Here is a 20,960-nt window from a genome sequence, read left to right on the forward strand (position 1 = left end):
CCAGGACTGACACTGCTGATACGGACCTGCTCACCCTGCTCATGAAATATTCATTGACTTCAAAGAACAATATCCCCATGCCTGACGTGACTCAGGTTGTTCTCAGCATGGTTGGATTAGGACAAGCCAATTTGTTTAAGACAGAAGCCAGGCTGCCAAGGATGTCATAAGCACAGAACCAAAGAATCATTCCGGTTGGAGAAGACCACCGAGATCACCAAGTCCAACCAATTGCCAATGGCAGCAAAGCAGCTGGTTCTTAGTGCAGGCCTAGAAATCATAGAATGGCTTGGAAGGGACCTTAAAGATCATCCGCTTCCAGCATATGGACTTGGCTGCTCCCTCACTAAGCTTTAAGCAGAGCTTTATCCATACGTACCCTACAAGAACACAATGAGGGCTGAGCCCCTGGACCTCCCCAGATGAACCCCATCCATCTCATGGCTTTGGTCCCACAGAGACATAAATGGACCCGTGGTTGTGTTTGGAGGAGAGGTTGTCAACACAAATAATCACTGATGAGCCTGGAAAGCAAAAGCCTCATGAGAGCCCTTGGCGTATCCAAGCTGGATGTTACCTCCAGGTCACTATAAGTTAGTGGGATGCCATTTATCATCCAAAACCATTTCACAGAACCACAGAATAATTCAAGGTGGGAAAGATTATGAAGAACTCTGGGTCCAGCCCCAACCCACCCCCCAAATGCCCACCAACCACGTTCCCATTGTTGCCTTGTCCCATCCCACACCCCACTGAGCAATGAAGGGGTCTGCAGCCAACGCTGCTCATGGGACTGGGGCTGAAGATTCAATGGGAAAAGCTGGAACAGGGCCTGTACAAAAGCCTGCATTTCCCACCAGTTCAATTAGCTCTTTAACAACACAAAGGCAGAATCTGTCTCCCCGAGAGCCCCCAAAAATGTATTTTTAGGTGCAACGGCTCCAAAAATAGCAGCAGGAAGCTGAGCAAAGCCTCCAAGGAGCCACGTGTGGGTCGTGCTGCGGATGCAGGAGCCAACAGCTCATCCGTCAGCATGGGGGGGTGGGGGGATGGAGGCACACAGGGACCTGGGAGCATCCCGAACACGGCCAGGCAAAACAATGGAAATAAAGGACGTGTAAGAGAAGCCTTTTGTATGGAATCAGACAGCACAGGGCTGCAGGACATCTGCCATCCCAGGAATGGACATGGATGGCTCAAGAAAGGGAAATGTGGCTGACGGGCTTGGAGTGTTGGGCAGAACCGGCCCCAGTCTGCTACAGATCACCAGTGTGGATGGGAGATGCTCTGAGTTCTTTCCTAGGCTGACCATCGGATGGGAAAGAGGAGAACAAAAAAACAAAGAACGATGAGTTTTTTCATCCTCTTCCAACCAAAACACAGGAATTCCATTCTTTCGAAGGGCTGGGGTGGCTCAACCCTTCTGGCAGAGCCATTTTCCATTCACTGTTGCTCTCAGCTGGCTTCTCCTTTAAAAACAAAGCACAGTGCAATAAAAAAACACCGAGTGAGGGAGACATGGGACCGGGGTGGCCCAGAGCACCAACAGCCCTGGGGAGAAAACACAGCAGCATCAATCCCCAAACTGCTTGAACGGCAAAAATCATCTGAGGGTGAATGAAAGCTGCATGAAATGTCTTTATTTTTAATCACAGTAACAAATAGCTGAGTGAGTCATGGGCCAAGAAAAGCCAGCAGCAGCTCCAGGAAGATGAGCAGGGGAAGGGGGAGGGTCACATTCAGGGACTATGAGGATGCACAGCTCCTGGAGCTGCAGTGGGGACACACTGAGAGCCTTTCCCTGCCTTTCTCCTTCCTGCTTTGCAGAGGTCAATTAAGAAACCCTCGCTGAAGTTGGGAAGCTCACAGCACCGTGATGCACACGGCTTCTCCGGGAGCAAATTGCAATTAAAAACCCATCGCTGGCATCCGAGCATCCCCAGGGCTGGCCCTTCTCCAGCTCAGCATCCATCAGCCATTGTCTCCCTCTAGCGCGGGCTGAGGGCTCGGGGCTGCAGCTGGGAGACTTGGCAGCGATGGCCGAGCTCCCCCCAATTGATTTTTAAGCCCTTGTGTTTTATTGTAGCAGATGCCCAGGGCACGGCTTTCCCACTGACCAAACCACCTCCCAGATTGGAGAGACAGCTGCCAGTAACTGCAGTGCTCAAGTACTGGGGAGGACACCGAGATGAAAGCATCCATCCCCAGGGCTATTCCCAGTGCTCTGCAGAGGGGATTGGGGTTTGCTCAGCCAGGCTATTGCAGCTGCCTTTAACACCTTGGAACAGCTCCTGAAGCAAAGCAGAAAACCTGAGCTGAAATTTATCACAATAAATAAATTGCACGTCCTTTCCAGGGAGGATTTTTTGCCAAGAGGAAAGGGAATGACGCTGCAGTTCTCACCCCTTTGAAACCGAGCTCTGCAGCTTAACCCAGCAGAGAAATTCAAGTTGGCCTGGAGAATGTGCTCCCTCATTGCCCTCACTCTTTTGGATGCTGCATCTGGGCAGCCTATTCTGCTGGGTGGCATCCAGCCCACGGCAGGAGTTGGGATTGGATGAGCTTTAAGGTCCCTTCCAACCCAAACCATCATGTGGTTCTGTGATTCAGCTGCTGCCTACCCATACCAACAGGCCTCCAGCTGCCTGCTGAAGGAGCAGCACCTGACCAGAACCAGGGCTTGTGTTTCCCTCAGATCCAGGCATGAGGAATGACCCTGGCACTAGAATGGTTCGGTGCTTCAAAGAACCTACAAACAGCCTAAGTCGTACTCAGTGACATGACACATCTAAGCAATGCTGGTTTACTTAACTGCAGTGAAAGGTAACCTTCGCACAGAAGCACAGGTTTAACTTTCCTCACCCTATTCTGAGCTATTTCACAGCTCTGTCAGGACTCGTTAGAGACTCCCTGGTTTCCTGAGTGGTGCAACAGTGAAGCTTCTTGGTCTCCCATCTGGTCATCTAAGTCCGAAAAAGAACAAAACATTAGGACGAAAACCCACAAAGGTAACTGTGAAAAGCTCAAAGGGAACAGTTTAAACCATAATAACTCTACAGTTATTTCACTTTGCCCCCGTTCTGTTTTACTGCCTTTCTTCCCATATCCAACCCATGCAGAGTCCCGTGTGGAAGGAAACAGAGGCAGCAGCCTCACCTGAGCCCACCGAACCCAACACTGAGGACAGCAACACCACAGATAATAGCATCCCTTTATTCGCTGACACCATTACAAAAACTGATTACATTAGCAACAAAAAAAATAATAAAGAACAAAAAAAAACCATAATAAAGGAGTGTTTACTTGAGGTTGAAGTCAGAGGCAGCTAATCCCAAAACTGTACTGAAGTAAAACAGTGTACAACATCAGTATTAAAACGTTATATCCCATTGGTGACTTTGCCACATCGGAGTTTTCTGAACAAGTTTTTACTGAGCGAAAGAAGACGAAAGATTTACGTGTTTACTGTCTCTCCAGGAATGTAAAGGTCTAATTATCCAAACAGCTTTTCTTGTTATTATAAAACTAAACTCTGGAGGTGTCTACAGAGTCGGGTTGGTTGGTTTTGTTTCCTTTAAATCAGTAGTCTAACAAGGATTAGAAAAGACAAAACTCTGTTCAGTGTCTCTGACGAAGTAGAAAGGGTGAAAACATAAATAAGGCTTTAATTTGGCAAAATATAATACAATGCCTTCTGCTATCCTCAGATCAGTGATTCCCCCGTGACTTCATTCTGCAAAGAGAAAGACACAACAGTGTGTGAGCCCGGCAGTTCCCAACACGCTGACTTCACCCACTGTGAGTGCCCCATTGCTGGCCTGGGATGAGCTCTGCCAACCCTTGGCTGACATTGGGCCACTTCAGAACCTAAGCAGCACGATGCAGTCAATCACTAAAGCCCAGGTCTCAAAGCTGGCTGAGTATTAAAATAAAAGCCCTGTTGGTATGTCTGTAGCTGGACCAAGAGATCATAGCAGGCTGATGCTTTAGGTATTCAGATCCCTGTGACAACAGCACACCACTGCTGCTAACTCAGGGAAGCCCAGAGTACATCCCCAAGCCCAAAGCAATCAGAGCTTACAAGTACAGACACTTCAAGTGCAGACACTTGGCTCTCATAACAGGGAAGAAGGAAATAAGGCACAGTGAGAACAAAACGCTGCAAGGGATAAAGAACTGTGTGCCCAAACTGAGAGGGTCATGGATATGAGCTCAGTAACAGTTGAGTGAAATCTCACCCCAGAGAGGGAGAAACCTGGTGCCTACCAACAACTTTTAATGCAGTGCAGAATGTAGAATATCTCAAGTTGGAAGAGATCCATAAGGATCAAGCTCAACTCATGGCCTCACACAGGGCTACCCAAAACTCAGATCATGTGTCTGAGAGCAAAGATAGAGAGACCATAGAATGGCCTGGGTTGCTAAGGCCCACAATGCTAATCCAGCTGCAACCCCCTGCTGTGTGCAGGGGCAGCCCAGGCTGCCCAGAGCCACATCCAGCCTGGCCTTGAATGCATCCAGATGGGAAGCTTCAGGTTTTAACAGCTGCCTCATCAGACCCAAACCAAGTCCCACCACCACCACGGGGCAGCACCCAGCCCTGCACACGCACCTACTAGCTGGTAATGTTCTCGTCCCTTTGACAGCATTTGGCTTACTGACACGAGCAGCTTCTTGAGATGACCTACATCCTGGTTAAGATTCACCGCCACATTTAGTCTTTTATCAGTCAATTCCTGGAAGAAGAAAGAAAGAGAAAAAAAAGAAAATCATTAAAAACTCATTTACAATCTAATTACCAAGAAAGTCTAGAATTAGCTCCCCTGTATAAAATTACAGCTCCTCGCACAGATGGGAACAATTTCTGTAAGTCAGAGGGTTACAGCCATATTTAAAGAGAACATTGTTCAAAGTCAAGAAGCCATTTCCCAGTCCAAGGAATCACCTGCACACAGCATCGCTGCCCCCTGGCTCCACAGGGCTCATATTTGCTCCCTGCTTCCAGGAGCTGCGCTGCTAACTGCAGCTAAGCCAGACCCAGACAGCCCCACCAAGCTGCTGCCATCACCCTGCAAGCATCACTATGAACCACACAGTGCGTGTGCCATGCTTTAGGGTGGTTTCTGAGCCTGATGCTGGAGGAACGAGGCTGCAGGACCATCAAGGGCTTGTCTGATGGGGTGGGAGAGGGATGGTGGCTTGGGGCTGTTGGTCATTTCAGTGCACCACGAGCTGAGGTCAGCAGAAGAGAACAGCTGAATGGCGTCCTCGGGTTGTGGCTTTTTGTCCCGTGTCTTTTTTCTAGGAACTCAAAGCCTAAAAGCCACTGAAGCTTTTCATTTTCTGGTCTGTTGCCCCCCATGGGATCATGTCCTCAGCACTATTTAGTAACTGAGCTCCAGCCAGCAGCCCAGAGAAATCTTTTGGGGACATCTGGCCAGACATCCAACCCTTCCTCCCCTGCACCAGCACTGCTGGGCACACTGTGACACAGCTGCCCTGCAATGGAAACACCCAGTTTGCTTTTTTTCCCCCCTTTTCTTTTTTATAAGGAGTTCAACAGCTCAATATTAATAGGGAACTATTGCAGCTCCAAAGTGGACTCTTCCCCTCCTGCCTGCCCTTCTCCCCAAGTCGGTTGTGCTGCGCTAACAGTGATATAATCCCTGTTTGATTACCTTTATTGATTGCCTCCTTCAGAGAAGCACAAAGAGCTCCGCATCCAAACTGCTCCTTATGCAGCTCCAGACATGCAGACAGACCTGCAGCAGAGCTTCCCCTTGCAATTCATCAGCTAAAAATAAGCAAACCTGCCTCGGTGCCAGCGCTACAACGGCACCCAATTCCCAACATGAACACAGGAGCATCCGCGAGCGCTCAGCATCAGCCAACTGTGCTCCAGCTGAAAGCAGCTCTGCTAACAGAACGAGACCGATGCATAATGCTGCTGCAAATCTCTCCCTGGGGTTTAAGGGAAATTAGAGCAAGTTCAGAGAGGGCCACTTTCCCAGCTCCCATTTGGCTCGCAACGTGGCTAGACTTGCTGTAAGGCAGAGAGGGCAGTAAATCAAACTCAACCACCTGCACCATTACAGAAACTACTCTGGGCTCAGGCAAGAGAACAAAGCGATATATTGCAGAGCTCTTTGCTTGCGCGCAACTGCTAAACATTTTTCTACACTAAAAACCATTGGCAATCAGTTGTACAGTAGCTTTAACCCATTTTACCCTTACTGAAGTAGAAATGCAGCTCTGTCAAGGCTGAGAATTCACACAGCAATCTCTTAAGGATTGATTGAAGTGGAGAGGCAAGTGCAATTAGCATAACAGCTAATGAATTAACAGCGGCACTGACCAGCAGCACTGGGAATACACACATGTCAGTGTAGGAACCACCACAAGCAGAAGCAATGCAGGAGCCTTTCGTTTCCCCCCAGCTCACTTCATTGCTCCTCTCACCTACATTTGCCTTCTCCTCCCTTCCATTCTGTGCCTTTGCTAATCATAGAATCACAGAATTTTGGGGTCAGAAGAGAAGCTAAAGCACCCTCCCCCCCTAACCCCTACCACCATGGGCCACTGTCCCTCATCAAATCAAGCTGCCCAGGGCCCCATCCAGCCCAGCCTTGCTTACCAATGAATTACAGATATACCCTCACAGATTTTATGTAGTCAAATCCTGACCAGCTTCCAATGGGCTTGGGCTGAACACAGGCACACACAGCACCATGGGGATGGTGCTGCACCTTAGCCCCACCCTTAGTGCACCTTAGCCTCTTCCACCCTTAATGATTCTATGCCCTCCTGGTTATGTCCACAATCAGATGCCCCTTCTGACAGGCACTGAGCTGAGCTGACAGATTCATGCCTGCTGTGCTCCACGTGTACGGCATTCTCCCTTTTCAAGGATGAAGTGTTTCACACAGATTCAGGGAAGAAAGCCCATTAGATTGCATATAATCCTCAAAATAAGTTTACTGCCTAAGAGAGCTGCTGAATATAAACGACTTCCTTAAAGCACACTGAAAGGCAGCCTTTAGTCATCATCTAGTCCCATAAGTGACAAGGAAGCGAGCTAATTAGAAAACCCAAATGGTCTATTTTTAAATAGAAAGAAAAGGAGTCGAACGAAAACACACAGAATGTGTCTGAGGGTTTGTGCAAGCAGCACTACTCAATTTTGTGGGTTGGTTCCAGTACCCAGAAGGAACAAATATGCTCATTTGTGAGCGTGTGTTTTCAGGTCCTTCCTAACAAAAAATAAAAAAAGAAGTCCCTGTTGCTAGGTGGAAATGGCTGCAAGACTTTCTTTTTTAATCTAACAGCTATTTTAAGCTGGGGTTTGAGGCTTCTGGGGAGACAGCTTTGGTTTTTTGTTCTGCGAAAAAGAAAAGGCAGCAGCAAAAAAAAGGCACAAGGAAGGAGATAATGTTCTAATTTCAGCCTCTGCCAATGGCTACCTGTTTACAGCGCTGTTCACACAATTAACTTTTCTTTTTTATATACTAACGAAGGCTTAATTACAGGTTTATTAGAACTGTTTTTCCACGCTCTTAAGAATAAAGCAACAGATATTCTACAGGAAAACTGGAGAGGGCCCCACAACGCTCCCACATATCCACAGTAGAGCAATACATAAAGCAGAGGGGTTCTGCAGGGCTGAAGTGATGAGAGCCCAAACAAACAGAGCTTGGCCATAGCAGGGAACATCTAAAGACCAGCATTACCAGCCATGAAACACCATGGCTGACAGCATCAGCACTCTGAGCTATGCTAAGAGGGGGGAAATAGGCAGGACAAGGGATGGCCCTGGTGGTCAGCTTGTATAGTTAGCCCTGCACCAAGCCCTGCACTTGCCTCTTCAGCAAAATGGGCAACCCCTGGCATTAAGCCCAAAGGAAGGTCAGAACGGGCATAGCAGAAAGCAAGCAGTTTGTCACTGAATTGAAGGCTGCTCTTCTCCATCCTGCTGCAGACAGGGGTATGGAATACCCAATTGTCACCATCCACCCTTCTGCTGTCAGCACAGGAGAAGGCTCAGCAAACCTAACACCCCTTCCAGGAAAGCAGCTCATAAGGCTGGGACATCAGTGGTTTCCCAAGCCCAGCTGCAGCTCTAGCCCTGAGGTGGGAAGCCCACAACATGTGGATTGATCAGCATCCATGAACGACCACTCAGAAAAAGCCATCTATTTCCTGCTAATGACTGCAAAAGCTTTAATATGGTACTCCCTAGAGGACTCCTAGCTTCCTGTCTCGGCTGAGAGACAGTGGCTAAAAGGAGTCGATATCAATTATTTGTCCTACCAGCGAGTGCTCCTCTCCTCCTCAAATGACAGCATTTCCTACCACTATATGGGTAATGAGCTTCACCCAACACCATTTAGCTGTGTAAAACATGCTGGAGAGACATCTGCTTTACCCATCCCAGCTGCCTATTGGGAAAGCTCTTCTGAAGCCATTTTGAGGCTGGTGGGAAAGCTTTTGTTTCCAGAGATGGGGAAGCCTTGTTATGACAACAGGCACCTGTACTAGTGGTGAGGGCCAGCTCTCTGTGAGTACCAGCTGCAGAAACAGTTCAGCAATCTTCCATGCAAACAGTAACTCACAGGCCCAGGCAATTACCCATCAACATAAAGAAAAGCCACTTTAGAGTCTTTCAATTCCAGATCTTGCAACTGCAATCCAATTACCAGAGGACCTAAAAACATCTTTAGTCTGGAGAGTTCCATACTCACAGCACAAAGTAGCACTTGAGTTGGTTGCTTACTGACAAAGACTATCACAATGTTGCTGCAGGACCACACCGAGGTCAGTATGAATTCCCAAGAGCCTGGGCCAGCTGGAGTTGCATCTAGACACTTACCTGTGGCTAATGGCAGGTTCCTGCCCACAGCTGCAGAGAACCAAAAGGCTCAAGGTTCTGGCAAGAGATTTTCCCTGGACAATCAAGGCTGCCCTCTTCCTTTGGTATTATTTATGTCAATCCAACAGCCAATATTTTAAGCTTATTCAGTAATCAGCAGATTTACTTATAGTGTCTCTTCCTGAAGTACAAGTTTGGGGAACTTCTTTCTTTCCACTTTTGCTCAAACCAACAGCCCTTGGAAGCCCAGACCTCACGTCCAGAATCTTTCCCCTTCATCCTTGCAAATTTGAGCCACAGGAACGAGGTCACAACCCAGATGACAGTGGAACACACAATGCTTAGAAAGGAAGATATCAGTAGCCCTTGAATACAGCTCTGTGACAAGCTGCAAGTCAGGAAGTTTCATCAAGCCTTAATTTTCCCATCAAAATCATGCCTAAAGCTGCACCTATCTTCCCAAGCACGAGATTTGTGCTGCTCTGAACATGGTCTCGAGAGAAACACTCACCGACTCTGTGCGACCGTCGCTGTTTTCAATGACATTGGCATCCCCAACAACTTTGCCAATTTCTCTCTCAAGAGATGCCAAGGACTCCTGGGCCTGCAGGAGGGAAAAAACAAAACAAAATAGAGGAGGCAACAATTAGCAAAGGCTGAGAACTGAAATACCCCCCTTCCTCCCCCCCAATCTCTCCAGGAGCAGCATTAGAGACACAGGAAATCACTGTTGAGCAGGAAATGTGTTTTATGCCAGATTTGCTCAGGGGACCAACACATTTGCCAAGATTGACATGTCTCCTTACAATCAGTGCGTCGTGTGTCAGCTTGCCTGCATTTTAAAGCAATTCTATGGGGGAAACTCAAATAGTCTTACATCAAGTTACTATGTATAAAAAAAAATTGCATATATTTTAGTTCATTTCATGCAAGAATAGCTGCACAGGCAGGTCTCCAGAAGCCTGACTGCTGATCTGTATTTATACTGAGTACACCACAAACCACAGGCATCAGCAGAGCTCCCTTCAAAGCAAAACACTCTAAACACTTTATCATAGCAGATCTCCTTAGTCTTCCCATCTCCTGGCAGTGTTTAGTGACTCTGTCAACCCCATTGGCCCAACACTGACAGGTCTTAAGTTACCTCAAGAGGCAGGACAGCTGTAGAAGATGCTTGTAAGCACTGCTGTTAACCCCACAGTACTAGCAACCTTCATTTAAAGCTTGTGCATTCCTTCCCAGTTTCATCTTGTACTTGTGGCCGAGAAGACAGTATCACAGAAGGAGCAAAGTGTTGTAGAGCCTAGAGCTTGACCTCAGCTACTGCACAGGCTATTCCTGTCTCCCTCCATTTATCAGTTCTCCCATGAGAGGTTCCTTCCTGGGGTGACAGACAGCACCGAGACCTCACATGCTTAAAGATTTTCCACTCCAATCCATCTTGCAAGAGCAAACAAGGCAGAAAAGCAGAGGTAACCCACCTGCTTGTCTCATTGAGCTTGTGTTGAACTCACTTGAAAGATTTGCAGTCTCCTGGGCTACAGCCAATTTGTAACCACGTGCAAATGGGCAGATGGCTTGTGAGCCAACGTGTAACCACCACCATTTGAGCCTGGATTTAAGAGCTTCAGGCTGTGATGTGGGTGTAGGGCTGTGAGATGGGGTTTTATTAGGCTGCATTTCTTAAAATAAAGGATTATTTGTCAGCCTCAAATCACCTGTTGGCATAAAACTATCATGGACCAGAGACACTTTCAAGTCAGGTAATGAAACAAAGCTGCTCATTGCATTTTTACCATTTCAAAAGACCCACAGGTATCTTGCACAAGCTCTTATACCCACAGCCTCAGCCACCTGGGAAAGCAGTGAGTGCAGTAACACCCCCGCAAGCAGGCAGCTGGAAACACCACATCTTCCAGCACTGTAAAACTACAGATTGAAAGGGCTTCAGTAATACCTACATCTGTAACTGTTAGGGGTCTCTGCTTACCTTGGGCAAGTCACCAGCTACCTTCTGCCTCTCATTTTGATCAACTTTGAGTTTTGACAGTGTTTCGCTTAACTTCGTTTTCAGCTGCAAAACAGTAACAAAGAAAATCAGTTTCCCCTGCATACGAACAGATGCGATTTGTCTTTCCCCAAGCTTGCCCTAGTGCACACTGACTGCAACAGGAGTAAGATTACTAACGATTATTGAACACGCTGGATTAGTGAACATGGACGGTGAGGTTTACAAGGACAGTCAAGGAAGAGAGAGTCCATCTGTAAAGATAAGTGTCAAGAATGGAAACTACAGAAGAAAAGACGCGGTTGGAATCAGATTAACTGCAAGTAGACTCAACTATGCTGCCAATAAGACCATTAGCAACACTGGATGTTCATAAGCCTCTCTAGCATTCCTATCACAAGCCAGTCTCAGCTTCAACTCAATTCACAGCAACCATCCCAAAATGCAGACTGTCATCTTCCTAATTCAGGCTAAACAGTCACTTCACTGCTGAATAAATTAAAAAGGCCTCTGCTTGTCATCTTAATAAAGCACCACTTGTTACAACTCTGTTGACTTAATCAGTCTGCTAATGTCAGATCAGGGAATGAATCACTGGCAGGGGTATATTAAGTTGTCGATTGTGTTTAGATTCAGTCCAAAAAGTGGAACTATTTCCGTCAAGAGGGATGAATACTTTGCTCTGCCTGCCCTTAAAACACAGCCTTCCAGAGGAAGGAAATAAACTCCTTTTTTCTTTAAAAAGGATATTTCGATGGCTCTTCAAGGCAGCACACAGAACCAGCCACAGCACTTAAGGCTGGAGCCTTGAGTAGGAAAACTAATAAGAAGCTTGAGTGGCAATTTGGTAGGATTTGTGGCTCTGAAGCACACTGTGCTAACGTCCACTATTCCTGCCGTCAATCTTCTTGGGAGCCAGAAGGGGATTAAAGCACTGAACAATGGGCTACGCAGAGAGTCAGATTCTCCTTCCTTCCAAATCTCTGCAACACATTTGTCTCATGCACAGAGGGCTTCCCCCCCCTACTTTGGACCACATGTACCAGCGGATGCTGGTTTCCCCATTTTGGGGAAGCACTCTGCAATAGTTCCTGCTTCTCTCCATGCTCAACCCACGAATAAGGGGAAACATTACAAAATCCCATCATTTTCTATTCCTCAGCCTCCTGCCCACTGCCAAAAACAAATTAAAGAGGGGGAAAAAAAGTCCTCCTATGCACTGGATGCCACTCCTGAGCCATTTGCACACAGGTACTTGTTTACTACCTCCTCCAACCAGCACAGCATCATCACGCTGCCGAGTCAAGCTGCCCTAGCAGGGAGCTCAGCTTTTTAAGCTTCTGTTGTTACAGAACATAATAGATTGTTGCCTCTTATATTCAAGAGGTTGGCGTTTACTGATTAACTTTAAGATATGCATTCAATTCCCATTTCCCTTGCTTTCAAAACAGGAGGCGTTGGTTGCTGAGGCAGGATGCTAATGAGTGTTGTACTCGACTTGCCGAGCATGCGATTAAACTCAAGCAGTTTGTGATTTTATTTGTACTTTTTTTTTTTCAATCGACTATTTTAGCCCCATCCATGGAGGTGTCCAAGGCCATGGATGGAGCCCTGAGCTGCTGGGAGACACCCAGCCCATGGCAGGGGGTGGGGCTCAATGATCTTTAGGGTCTCTTCCAATCTCAGCCATTCTACAATATGCTTCTATGATAGGTTATGAACTACCCCAAAAACCCAAAGACAGGGTGGCAGAAACAACCTTTCTCTTGATCCTGGCTCAAAAGCACAAAGAAAGCGCCGTTCAAACACAAGCACAGGAAGGAAAAATAGACACTGAAACAGATGAAAAGGACTCAGATTGGAAAACCATGCATATTTGGGTCTATAGGTCTGGCCTCGCGGAATCCAACTGCTTCTTGAGAAAACCTGCAACAGGAGCATTATTGGCTGGATAGTGCTTCTAGCCAAGCATGCTGCACGTGGTGTAAGCCACAAGCCAGAAGAGTTATTCAGCCATATCAGAACGCCAGCTGCAGAATGGCTGGATACTCAGAGTTAATTCAACATTGCTCTGGATCCATCTGTGTATGTACAGAGAAGGATGGAAAAGCCTCTGCCCAGTCAGAGCATGGATATCACAGGTGCATCCTCAAAAGCTTTGGAAATAAAACAACCAGAGAATAACCCTCAAATTGAAGTGATGAGAGCACATCTGTTGCTCCAAGGATGTTATATATCCAAGCTGCATATATCTGCACTATAAAGCACTGATTCTCAAGAAGGCTCGGGTATCAAAGTCTTAAAGACTTTGGAAAGTCTTAAGAACCAGACATGCTGTTGTTAGGAGCAGAGAAAGAGACAAATTGTAGAAGTCAGACTACACAAATGACCGCAATGGACAAAAATATCAAGCTGAAGAGGTTAGCAGAACAGACAGGACTTGGAATAAAGTCTCCGCTTCATAAGTAATGCTGGGAGCCTACATTGTGCCCAGCGGAGAACAAGCTTCTTACCAAATTTAACTCTTCATTCTGTCTTACTGCTTCAGAATATGAATCATCAAGTTTTTTCTGCAACTCAGTCAACAGATCTTTGAGCTGAAATGAAGTTTAGAGTTTTAGGATTTGTCTCTTTTAGGACACCCACTTTTCATCTGCTCATTATTAATTAGTGTGTCGCTGTACCCTAAAGCCACAAGCATACAAACTCCTCAGCCGCAGGGGCTAAGCATAAGATTAGTCTGCCAGCCAAGTGCTAATCAAACAAAGGAAAAAGGACAGCTTGGTCAATCGTGTTTACCTCTCTGACTTCTGAAACATAAGTAGATCGCTCTATTTCTGCCTTTTCTAGTTCACTTTCCAAATGTTCTCTCTCTTTTTTAAGCTAGAAACAGAAAAACAGAGTTAAAACAAATGTTTTCAATGTTTTCCTTGCAGCATCATTTTCTTAATTTATTATTAGCTACAAATTTCTATCAAGTGTTCCATGACATTTAGAGAGCATTTCAAACCCAGCGACTGCCTGGCACAGATTTAAACCACTAGACTTCAAAAAGATAAAGAAAAATAAAAAGATCATAAAACAAGAAAAGGAATCAAACCCAAGATTACTTTGGTACATCTGCTTGTTGGCAAACTGCTCGCTCTCCCAAGGAAGGAAAGGGCCCCACTTTCCATAGACTCAATCCAACAGATGAGTATGGAAGTAACAACAGAACCGTCTCTAGAACTCTGCACCTCTGCTTCTTAAAAGCATTAGCCAAAAGGTTTGGCTTTAACTAAAACACAAGATGCAGGTTGCTTGCAGGAGAGAAATCCCACGATATTCAGATTTACAGCACAGGATTAAATTATGTTTGGAGTAACAAAAAGCTTCAAAGAGAAAAAACACCTGCACGTACAGTTTCAACTTCTTTGATCTCTTCTTTTAACCTCTCTACCTCGTGCTCCAAAGAGGCGACCGACGAGCGCATCTGCAGAGATAAACACATCGTTTAGCTGTGCTGCTCTAAGACAAACTCTCCATATACACACAACCCTGCTTCTACCATTTAGAAATACAAGGGATGATGAAAATCAGTAGCTGAATCAAAGCAGATGCTCACTCCAGTAACTGAGCCTCCATTATAACACTTCTGCTTTCTCCCAGCGTGAGAAGTTGCGATGCATATTTACAGCCCTGATACCCAAAAGATTTGGAGTGTAAGGACTAAGCCAGTTGTCCATTAGTCGTAGTAAGGGAAATACCTTTTCAGTCACCTAACAGGGAGAGCAGTCTCCACTCACACAGAATCACAGAATGACCCGTGTTGGAAGGGACCTCAAGGATCATGTAGTTCCAACCCCCCTGCCTGGCAGGGCCACCAAACATACACCTTTACTAGATCAGGTTGCCCAGGGCCCCGTCCAACCTGGTCTTGAACACCTCCAAGGACGGGGCATCCACAACCTCCCTGGGCAGCCTGTTCCAGGGCCTAACCACTCTCCTAGTGAAGAACTTCCCCCTGACATCCAACCTAAATCTTCCCTCTTTTAACTTAAAACCATTTCCCCATGTCCTGCTATTGTCAGCCCTTCGCAAGCTATATACAGCTAAACCCAGCACATTTAGCTGTACTAAGGCCTGTATAAGCACAGCAGATGGTGGCACTTCTACAGCTCAAGATCTGTCAGCCTTTTGTAATCCCCCCAAACAAGAGGTTTATAAATTATCTATATGAATGCTTCAGGCTCACACTTCATTTGCTAAACAGAAATACTTTTAAGAAATAATTTCTTGCAAAGGAAAAAAAAACACAACACAGTTTGACCTACTTTGACTCTAGATAAGGAAAGAAACATAAAAGGCTTTCTTCTTGCTACTTGTGCAAGCAACAGAGCTTTCTCAAAATGGCAAGCTTTGCAGGCAATCTCAAGTGTAATTAGTTGACCAGACTGGATTAAGTGCTTCAAAGAAGCAAAACATCTTGCTTATCATTATACAATACTCAAACCTTTGCACCAAGAATCTGCATCTGTTTGCAAATGGACTTGGAAAACAACAGGCATCTAACAGAAACACAGTTTGAGCTGTCAGGATAAGAAAATGCACATTCCTGAGCACTCTAATGGGACACATACACTTCCATCCTATCATTTTATTTGCAGACTTCACCTTTTTCATCCCTGGTCACACATAGAACAAACCATGCAGCTAGGGCTGTTCTACACAGTCTCTGCAGCTCTCAAACACCCTTTGCTGCTTCAAGCAGAAGCTGCCTGCCTATAATAAAAAGCAGATCTTCAGACATACCTGTTTGAGTTCCTTCTGTGATTCTTCAACTTTTATCTTCCACTTGCTTTCTTCCTCTTCCACGCTCCTCTGTAGCCTCTGTAAAATCCCCTCCTAGAAAGAGCGTGATTTGAAAGCTTTCAGCAAAAGAAAGGCAGTTTTATAGCATCACAGGACATAAGGAGCAGGCATCCCGCTTACCGTCTCCGCCAGAACCGATTTGTATTTCTCACACTCCAGTTGCAACAGTATGTGCAACTCCTCAGCCTCCTTCAGCTTCTGCTCCATAACCTGCCAAAGGAGGAAAGACAACCAGAAGTCACATTTCAGCTGATAGCTTTGAGTTCTACAACTACCTTACTTCAAATAGCATTCGATATTGGCCAGTCTGACTTTCTACCCCATGCAAGGATGACAGTAGAATCATAGACTGAATCACAGAATGGCCTGGGTTGCAAAGGCCCACAATGCTCATCCAGCTCCAACCCCCTGCTGTGTGCAGGGTCACCAACCAGCAGCCCAGGCTGCCCAGAGCCACATCCAGCCTGGCCTTGAATGCCTGCAGGGATGGGGCATCCACAGCCTCCTTGGGCAACCTGTTCCAGTGCGTCACCACCCTCTGGGGGAAAAACTTCCTCCTAAGAGCCAACCTAAACCTCCCCTATCTAAGCTCAAAACCATTCCCTCTTGTCCTATCACCGTCCACCCTCATAAACAGCTATTTACAATATCAAGCACAACATTCACCAACACAATCTCAACCCTTTCAGAAGGTACTGCAGTAACCCTACTTGCCCAAAACCAAACCAGCTCCTTGAAAAAGCAACTAGGAATTTCAACTAGTGCTTTCAAAACTCTACAAGGTCCTTTCAAAGATGCTCCTGTATTTCCAATATGCACAATGCCAATATCTATTTTAAAAATGTCCTTATCATCTGCTTGAACTTCACAGATCTGCAAGATTTGTACCAGTAAATACACCATGCCATGCACAAGGAAAGTGTCTGTGCTTACCTTGATATCTTCAGATCCTGAAGTCCCTCTCAAATACTCTTTAGCCATCTTTTCAAATCCACATATCCATTCGCTATGGCTCTGTTGGGAAATACATTCAAGTTAGAGCAACAGGTAACCTCAGTAAAGTTATCTAGAGGACATCTGTCCTCCAACCGAAGGATTATGGTACAGCATTTCAGTTCCCCAGTTCCCACAGGCTGACCAACAGCCTGACATTGGTTATTTAACCTGCACAGAGAGGTTGGAGGGGAGATTCAGACTGGATATAAGGAAAAAATTGTTTTGATGTTGCTGTTTTTGCAGGCACCGAAGCTCAGGCTGGATGGGCTCTGAGCACCTGATGCAGCTGTAGGCACCATGTTCGCTGTAGGGGAGTGGGACCAGATAGCCTTTAAGGGTCCCTTCCAACTCAAACCATTCTGACTCTGTCATAAGCAGCCCAGAGTCAACAGACAGAACTTCAGGAGCATAGGGTTATGACAGACACAGCCCACGGGGACTTGTAAGTACTGAAATACAGTGGGGTCACAAAGATCTCCCTGCAGCTGTCAGGGCTCTATGATAAATATTTCAAGACCTAAGGAATTTTTTGTTGTTGCTGCAGCCATTTGCCATGTAATTCTGGGGATCTCAGTAGGAAGGATCCCTTATGATCTTACAGAAAGTCACTTTAAAGACTCAAGTCTTGTGATGAATGACCACCATCAGGACACTGAGAACACTCAAATTGGGGTAGCACAGGCAGGTGAAAGAGATGTCAGGGAGGTTAAAAGGAAAAAGAAAGGATAAAAAAGATTAATGTTGCTCTTGAGATAGTCAAGCTTTGCTTCTCTGCTGCTACCAAGCACAGATCTCACAAGAAGAAAGCAATTGCTTCCCACTGGAGAACTCCTGGGAGTGAAGACAGCAGGGACACATTGCAAACCACCAAGGCAGTGGGAGCAGAGCACTGAGCCCCACTTCTCTTACCACGTTGGCAGGAAGTGTAACGTTGGGGAACAGCTTCTGGAGCAGCTCTCGTGTCTCCACCTCGGCAGCTTCCACGTGCTGCTGCTTCTCCTAAACCAAGAAAAGAGCTCATGTGAAATAGGGCAACATACTCCACTGGGGTGGTGATAGACTCTCCTACACACAAAGTAACTTGTTTAACCCAGAAAGGTGGCTTTCAGTGAGGAAGGCTCTGTAGTCTCTACAATTGCCAGTAAATTGTTTCAAAATTTGGCCTTCATGTTTCTTCATGCTTTTAAGGTTTTATTTTCTTAAAGGTCTCCTCCAGCCCAGCCAGCTGGCACCAAATTTACACTACCATTCACAACACAACACAAACTACACTGTGCTGAGTGACCGGTTCCATAGATCACACCAACACTTCCACTCAGGTTGAGTGATCTCAAAACCAAGAGGTTTGGCCAGGCAAGGTTTACAAACCCCATATGTTTTTTCAAACAATTTCAGGAGGGGGGGAAAAAGAAAATCACTGTAAATTAACATCATCTCATAACAGAGCGCTAAAGTCAAAAGTCAACTTTGTGTTAATGCACATTTGAACCAGGCCAAGAAAGCAAGACTGTTCCCTGTTGATTGCAGGGAGGTTGGACCAGATAATCTTTAAAGGTCCCTTCAACTCAGAAGATAGAATTATTGAGGTATTACTTTCAAGCACATAACAAAAGGACCCTACGCCCTCCTTCCCCAATTTGGGTGAAATGGGAAATAATTATTAGAGCTGTGTGAAAACCTTCAGCTTTTTTTGCAAACTAAACTAAACATGCACAGAGCCAAGGGGGAATCACAGATCCATCGCTCCTTCACAATTTATCTACCACAAGAAATGCCCAGCCATGGGATGTTTGCTCACAGTGCCTGTGGCAGATGGGTTTATTTAACCAGACACTGCTCCTCATCGGGCTCCCACTGAAGGTTAAATGCAGAAGCCCATCCCTGCACAAAGGCAGCTTCTAGTAAATGTCTCTGGTTAGCATTTGATTTTTCTTTGCCTTTGACATCACTGTTACTGCTCTGAGTTCCTCTGCTGCAAGAGACCAGTGGCATTAGTAGGTTGGGATCCAGAGACAGAAACAGACAGCAGACACGACAGGTTGTGAAGTTGTTCTGGGTGCATTAGTTCTCAGCAATTTAGAAAACACCCAGAAGTATCACATGGCTGCTTAATAGAGGCTTCAGACTGCACGAGAAAGCAAGCAGGCATTAGCACACAGCAAAAGCAGGTACACAAGTTCTTTGAGCAAAGGAGGGAGTAGTGACATCTCTGGGATGCAGATGGGCAGCCCTCAACCAGAGCTCAGATGCTTCTGGCCACCTGACTTGTAGCTTTTTCAGGTTATTTGAATGCATTCTTTTGTTGTTGTTTCTCTTTTATTATTTAGTTCTGCATGGTGACAATTAGCAGCAAGACAGGCTCATAACAAATGCAAGCTCCTTCTGGGGGCAATTCAGACCCTGTGTTAGGTTAAGGATGGGCTCTGACAGGCTCTGTCAAGCTACAAACAGTTTCAAGGTTTCCCTGAGAAGTGCCCAAGTTTATAAAGAATCATCTGGTTCTAATTCTACGTGGGGCCAATCAATGTATTGAAGCACAGAGGAAGCCCCGTCGATGAAAGCAGGCTGCTGCCCAGCCTGGTTTTGTTCTGGAGCTCCTCACCGAGCCATTCACAACAGCTCTAACAATTATACAAACAACTCACAGGTCAGCATGCCCACAAATTAAGGAGAAAAATAAATAGAAGAAACCTGAAGATGAGAGGAAGAAGAAGCAGAGGTGAGAGCGTATGAATGATCACTCAGAACAGGCTATACTTGAATTGCAGTAAAAGTTAAATGCCTCCATTCCACTTGAAAAAACAAAAACGAAACGAAACAAAAACACCAGCTGCAGATCTGCTTCTGGCTTAACGCATTGTTTCTAGCAGTTAACATTACAACCTTGGCAGTCTTGTTCACTTTGTCCTGCAGCAATTTTTCAGTTGATGCCAATGCCTCCATGGCTTTCCAGTTTTTCTCCCGAAGGTCCTAATCATTTTTAGAAAGAATCATTTCAGTTCAGCCAATATTGAAACCGTTTCCACTTTTACTTCAGAGATATATTCTGCATTACATTCCACCGTTTGCATTTAAATGCTTGGTTACTGCATGAATTTGTTGGGTAAGATGACATACGCTAGCAAAAACATGTGTCATTTTCCAAGAGATTGAAGGAAAATGGGGAAAAAAATGCCAATTTCTGCCCAAGTGCCCCATATCCAGAAACTGATCATCCCCAGCCCTACAGGACTGCAGAGGACAGCACTGCAATGCTGGCAACCCCACACTTTGACTGCACTTGTAAGAAGAAAGAGGGAAGCTTCCAAAAGTAGTGAGGAACACAGACACCAAAACCACAGATTACACAACAGAGTGTTAGGCATGTCGCAGTGCAGAACCCAGCATGGACCCAAATACACATGGAGGTGTACACACTGACATTCCCAATCGTGCAATCAGATTTAACAGCGTCGATCTCAATGCCTCGGCACAAACCTACTAAGCCAGGCCTGACAAGACTCAGGGCCTCAGCTCACAACATGAGCCCAAAGGAAATCTGAGGTGCTCACCAGTGCCCTTCTGAAAAGCTTTAAGCTTTCAGCAGAGGTGAGCAGGGCTCAAAGTGCTGCATCTTTCTTGGCGAGGTCATCAAACGTGTACTCCACAAGGCACAGCGAGGCTGAGAGCTCATACAGAAAGGACATTAGGCCTTGTGGGGAGGAGATCACAGTGCTTGGGACTTGGATTTTTTTTAATGTATTTTTTCCCCCCCAGTCCTCAGAGCAATCTGCTTCAGCACAGGAATGATTTAGGAAAGGCATCCAGATCCTTGTACAAGCCTACATTGGCTTTACTTCCCCACTTCCTCAGCCTGTCTGCCTGTCCTAAGAGCTCTTTCACAGCTCAGGGAACAAAACTGGCTAAAACTGAAGCATGGCAAGCTGGGAATTACACTCATGGTCCACTCTTATCAGTAACCAAGTTTCTGCCTGCACCACAAAGGGTACTTGCAACTCCCCTGGAGTCAATAGAAAGCACACACACATTCTACCTCTTTATCTCATCTGTTTTCTGAGAAGACCCAACCTGCTTTATTTCAGCTTTTAAGCAATCCTACTTGCTCAAATGAAATACATTCTTAGTGTTTTCCTCATGTGTGATTCTTATCATGTCTCACTTTTAAGCAATGAGGCATATTGTATAGCATTCAGCAGGTTTTATAGGCTATTAAGTGAGCTAGAAATCCTGTATTTTAAC

General features: G+C 45.9%; 1 protein-coding gene across 7 annotated transcripts in view; it reads right to left on the reverse strand.

The window, feature by feature from the left end:
* Positions 1 to 3,199: 3,199 nt before the first annotated feature.
* The window catches only part of KTN1 (kinectin 1), a 49,366-nt gene continuing 31,605 nt past the window's right edge, over positions 3,200 to 20,960 (reverse strand). For 3 of the 7 annotated variants that reach the window (XM_015865834.1, XM_015865830.1, XM_015865829.1), the window contains 12 exons: positions 19,605 to 19,691; positions 17,631 to 17,720; positions 16,659 to 16,739; positions 15,846 to 15,935; positions 15,666 to 15,758; positions 14,275 to 14,346; positions 13,674 to 13,757; positions 13,388 to 13,471; positions 10,857 to 10,940; positions 9,378 to 9,470; positions 4,613 to 4,736; positions 3,200 to 3,733 (listed from right to left, as the gene is read on the reverse strand). In XM_015865834.1, coding sequence (XP_015721320.1) covers positions 3,729 to 3,733; positions 4,613 to 4,736; positions 9,378 to 9,470; positions 10,857 to 10,940; positions 13,388 to 13,471; positions 13,674 to 13,757; positions 14,275 to 14,346; positions 15,666 to 15,758; positions 15,846 to 15,935; positions 16,659 to 16,739; positions 17,631 to 17,720; positions 19,605 to 19,691 — 987 coding nt within the window. In that variant the 3' untranslated portion in view covers positions 3,200 to 3,728. The remainder of the gene's footprint in view (positions 3,734 to 4,612; positions 4,737 to 9,377; positions 9,471 to 10,856; positions 10,941 to 13,387; positions 13,472 to 13,673; positions 13,758 to 14,274; positions 14,347 to 15,665; positions 15,759 to 15,845; positions 15,936 to 16,658; positions 16,740 to 17,630; positions 17,721 to 19,604; positions 19,692 to 20,960) is intronic. The other 4 variants (XM_015865836.1, XM_015865832.1, XM_015865833.1 and 1 more) reach the window with 3 other exon arrangements.

The sequence above is a fragment of the Coturnix japonica genome, chromosome 5 (assembly GCF_001577835.2).
Source record: "Coturnix japonica isolate 7356 chromosome 5, Coturnix japonica 2.1, whole genome shotgun sequence".
NCBI classification, from domain to species: domain Eukaryota; kingdom Metazoa; phylum Chordata; class Aves; order Galliformes; family Phasianidae; genus Coturnix; species Coturnix japonica.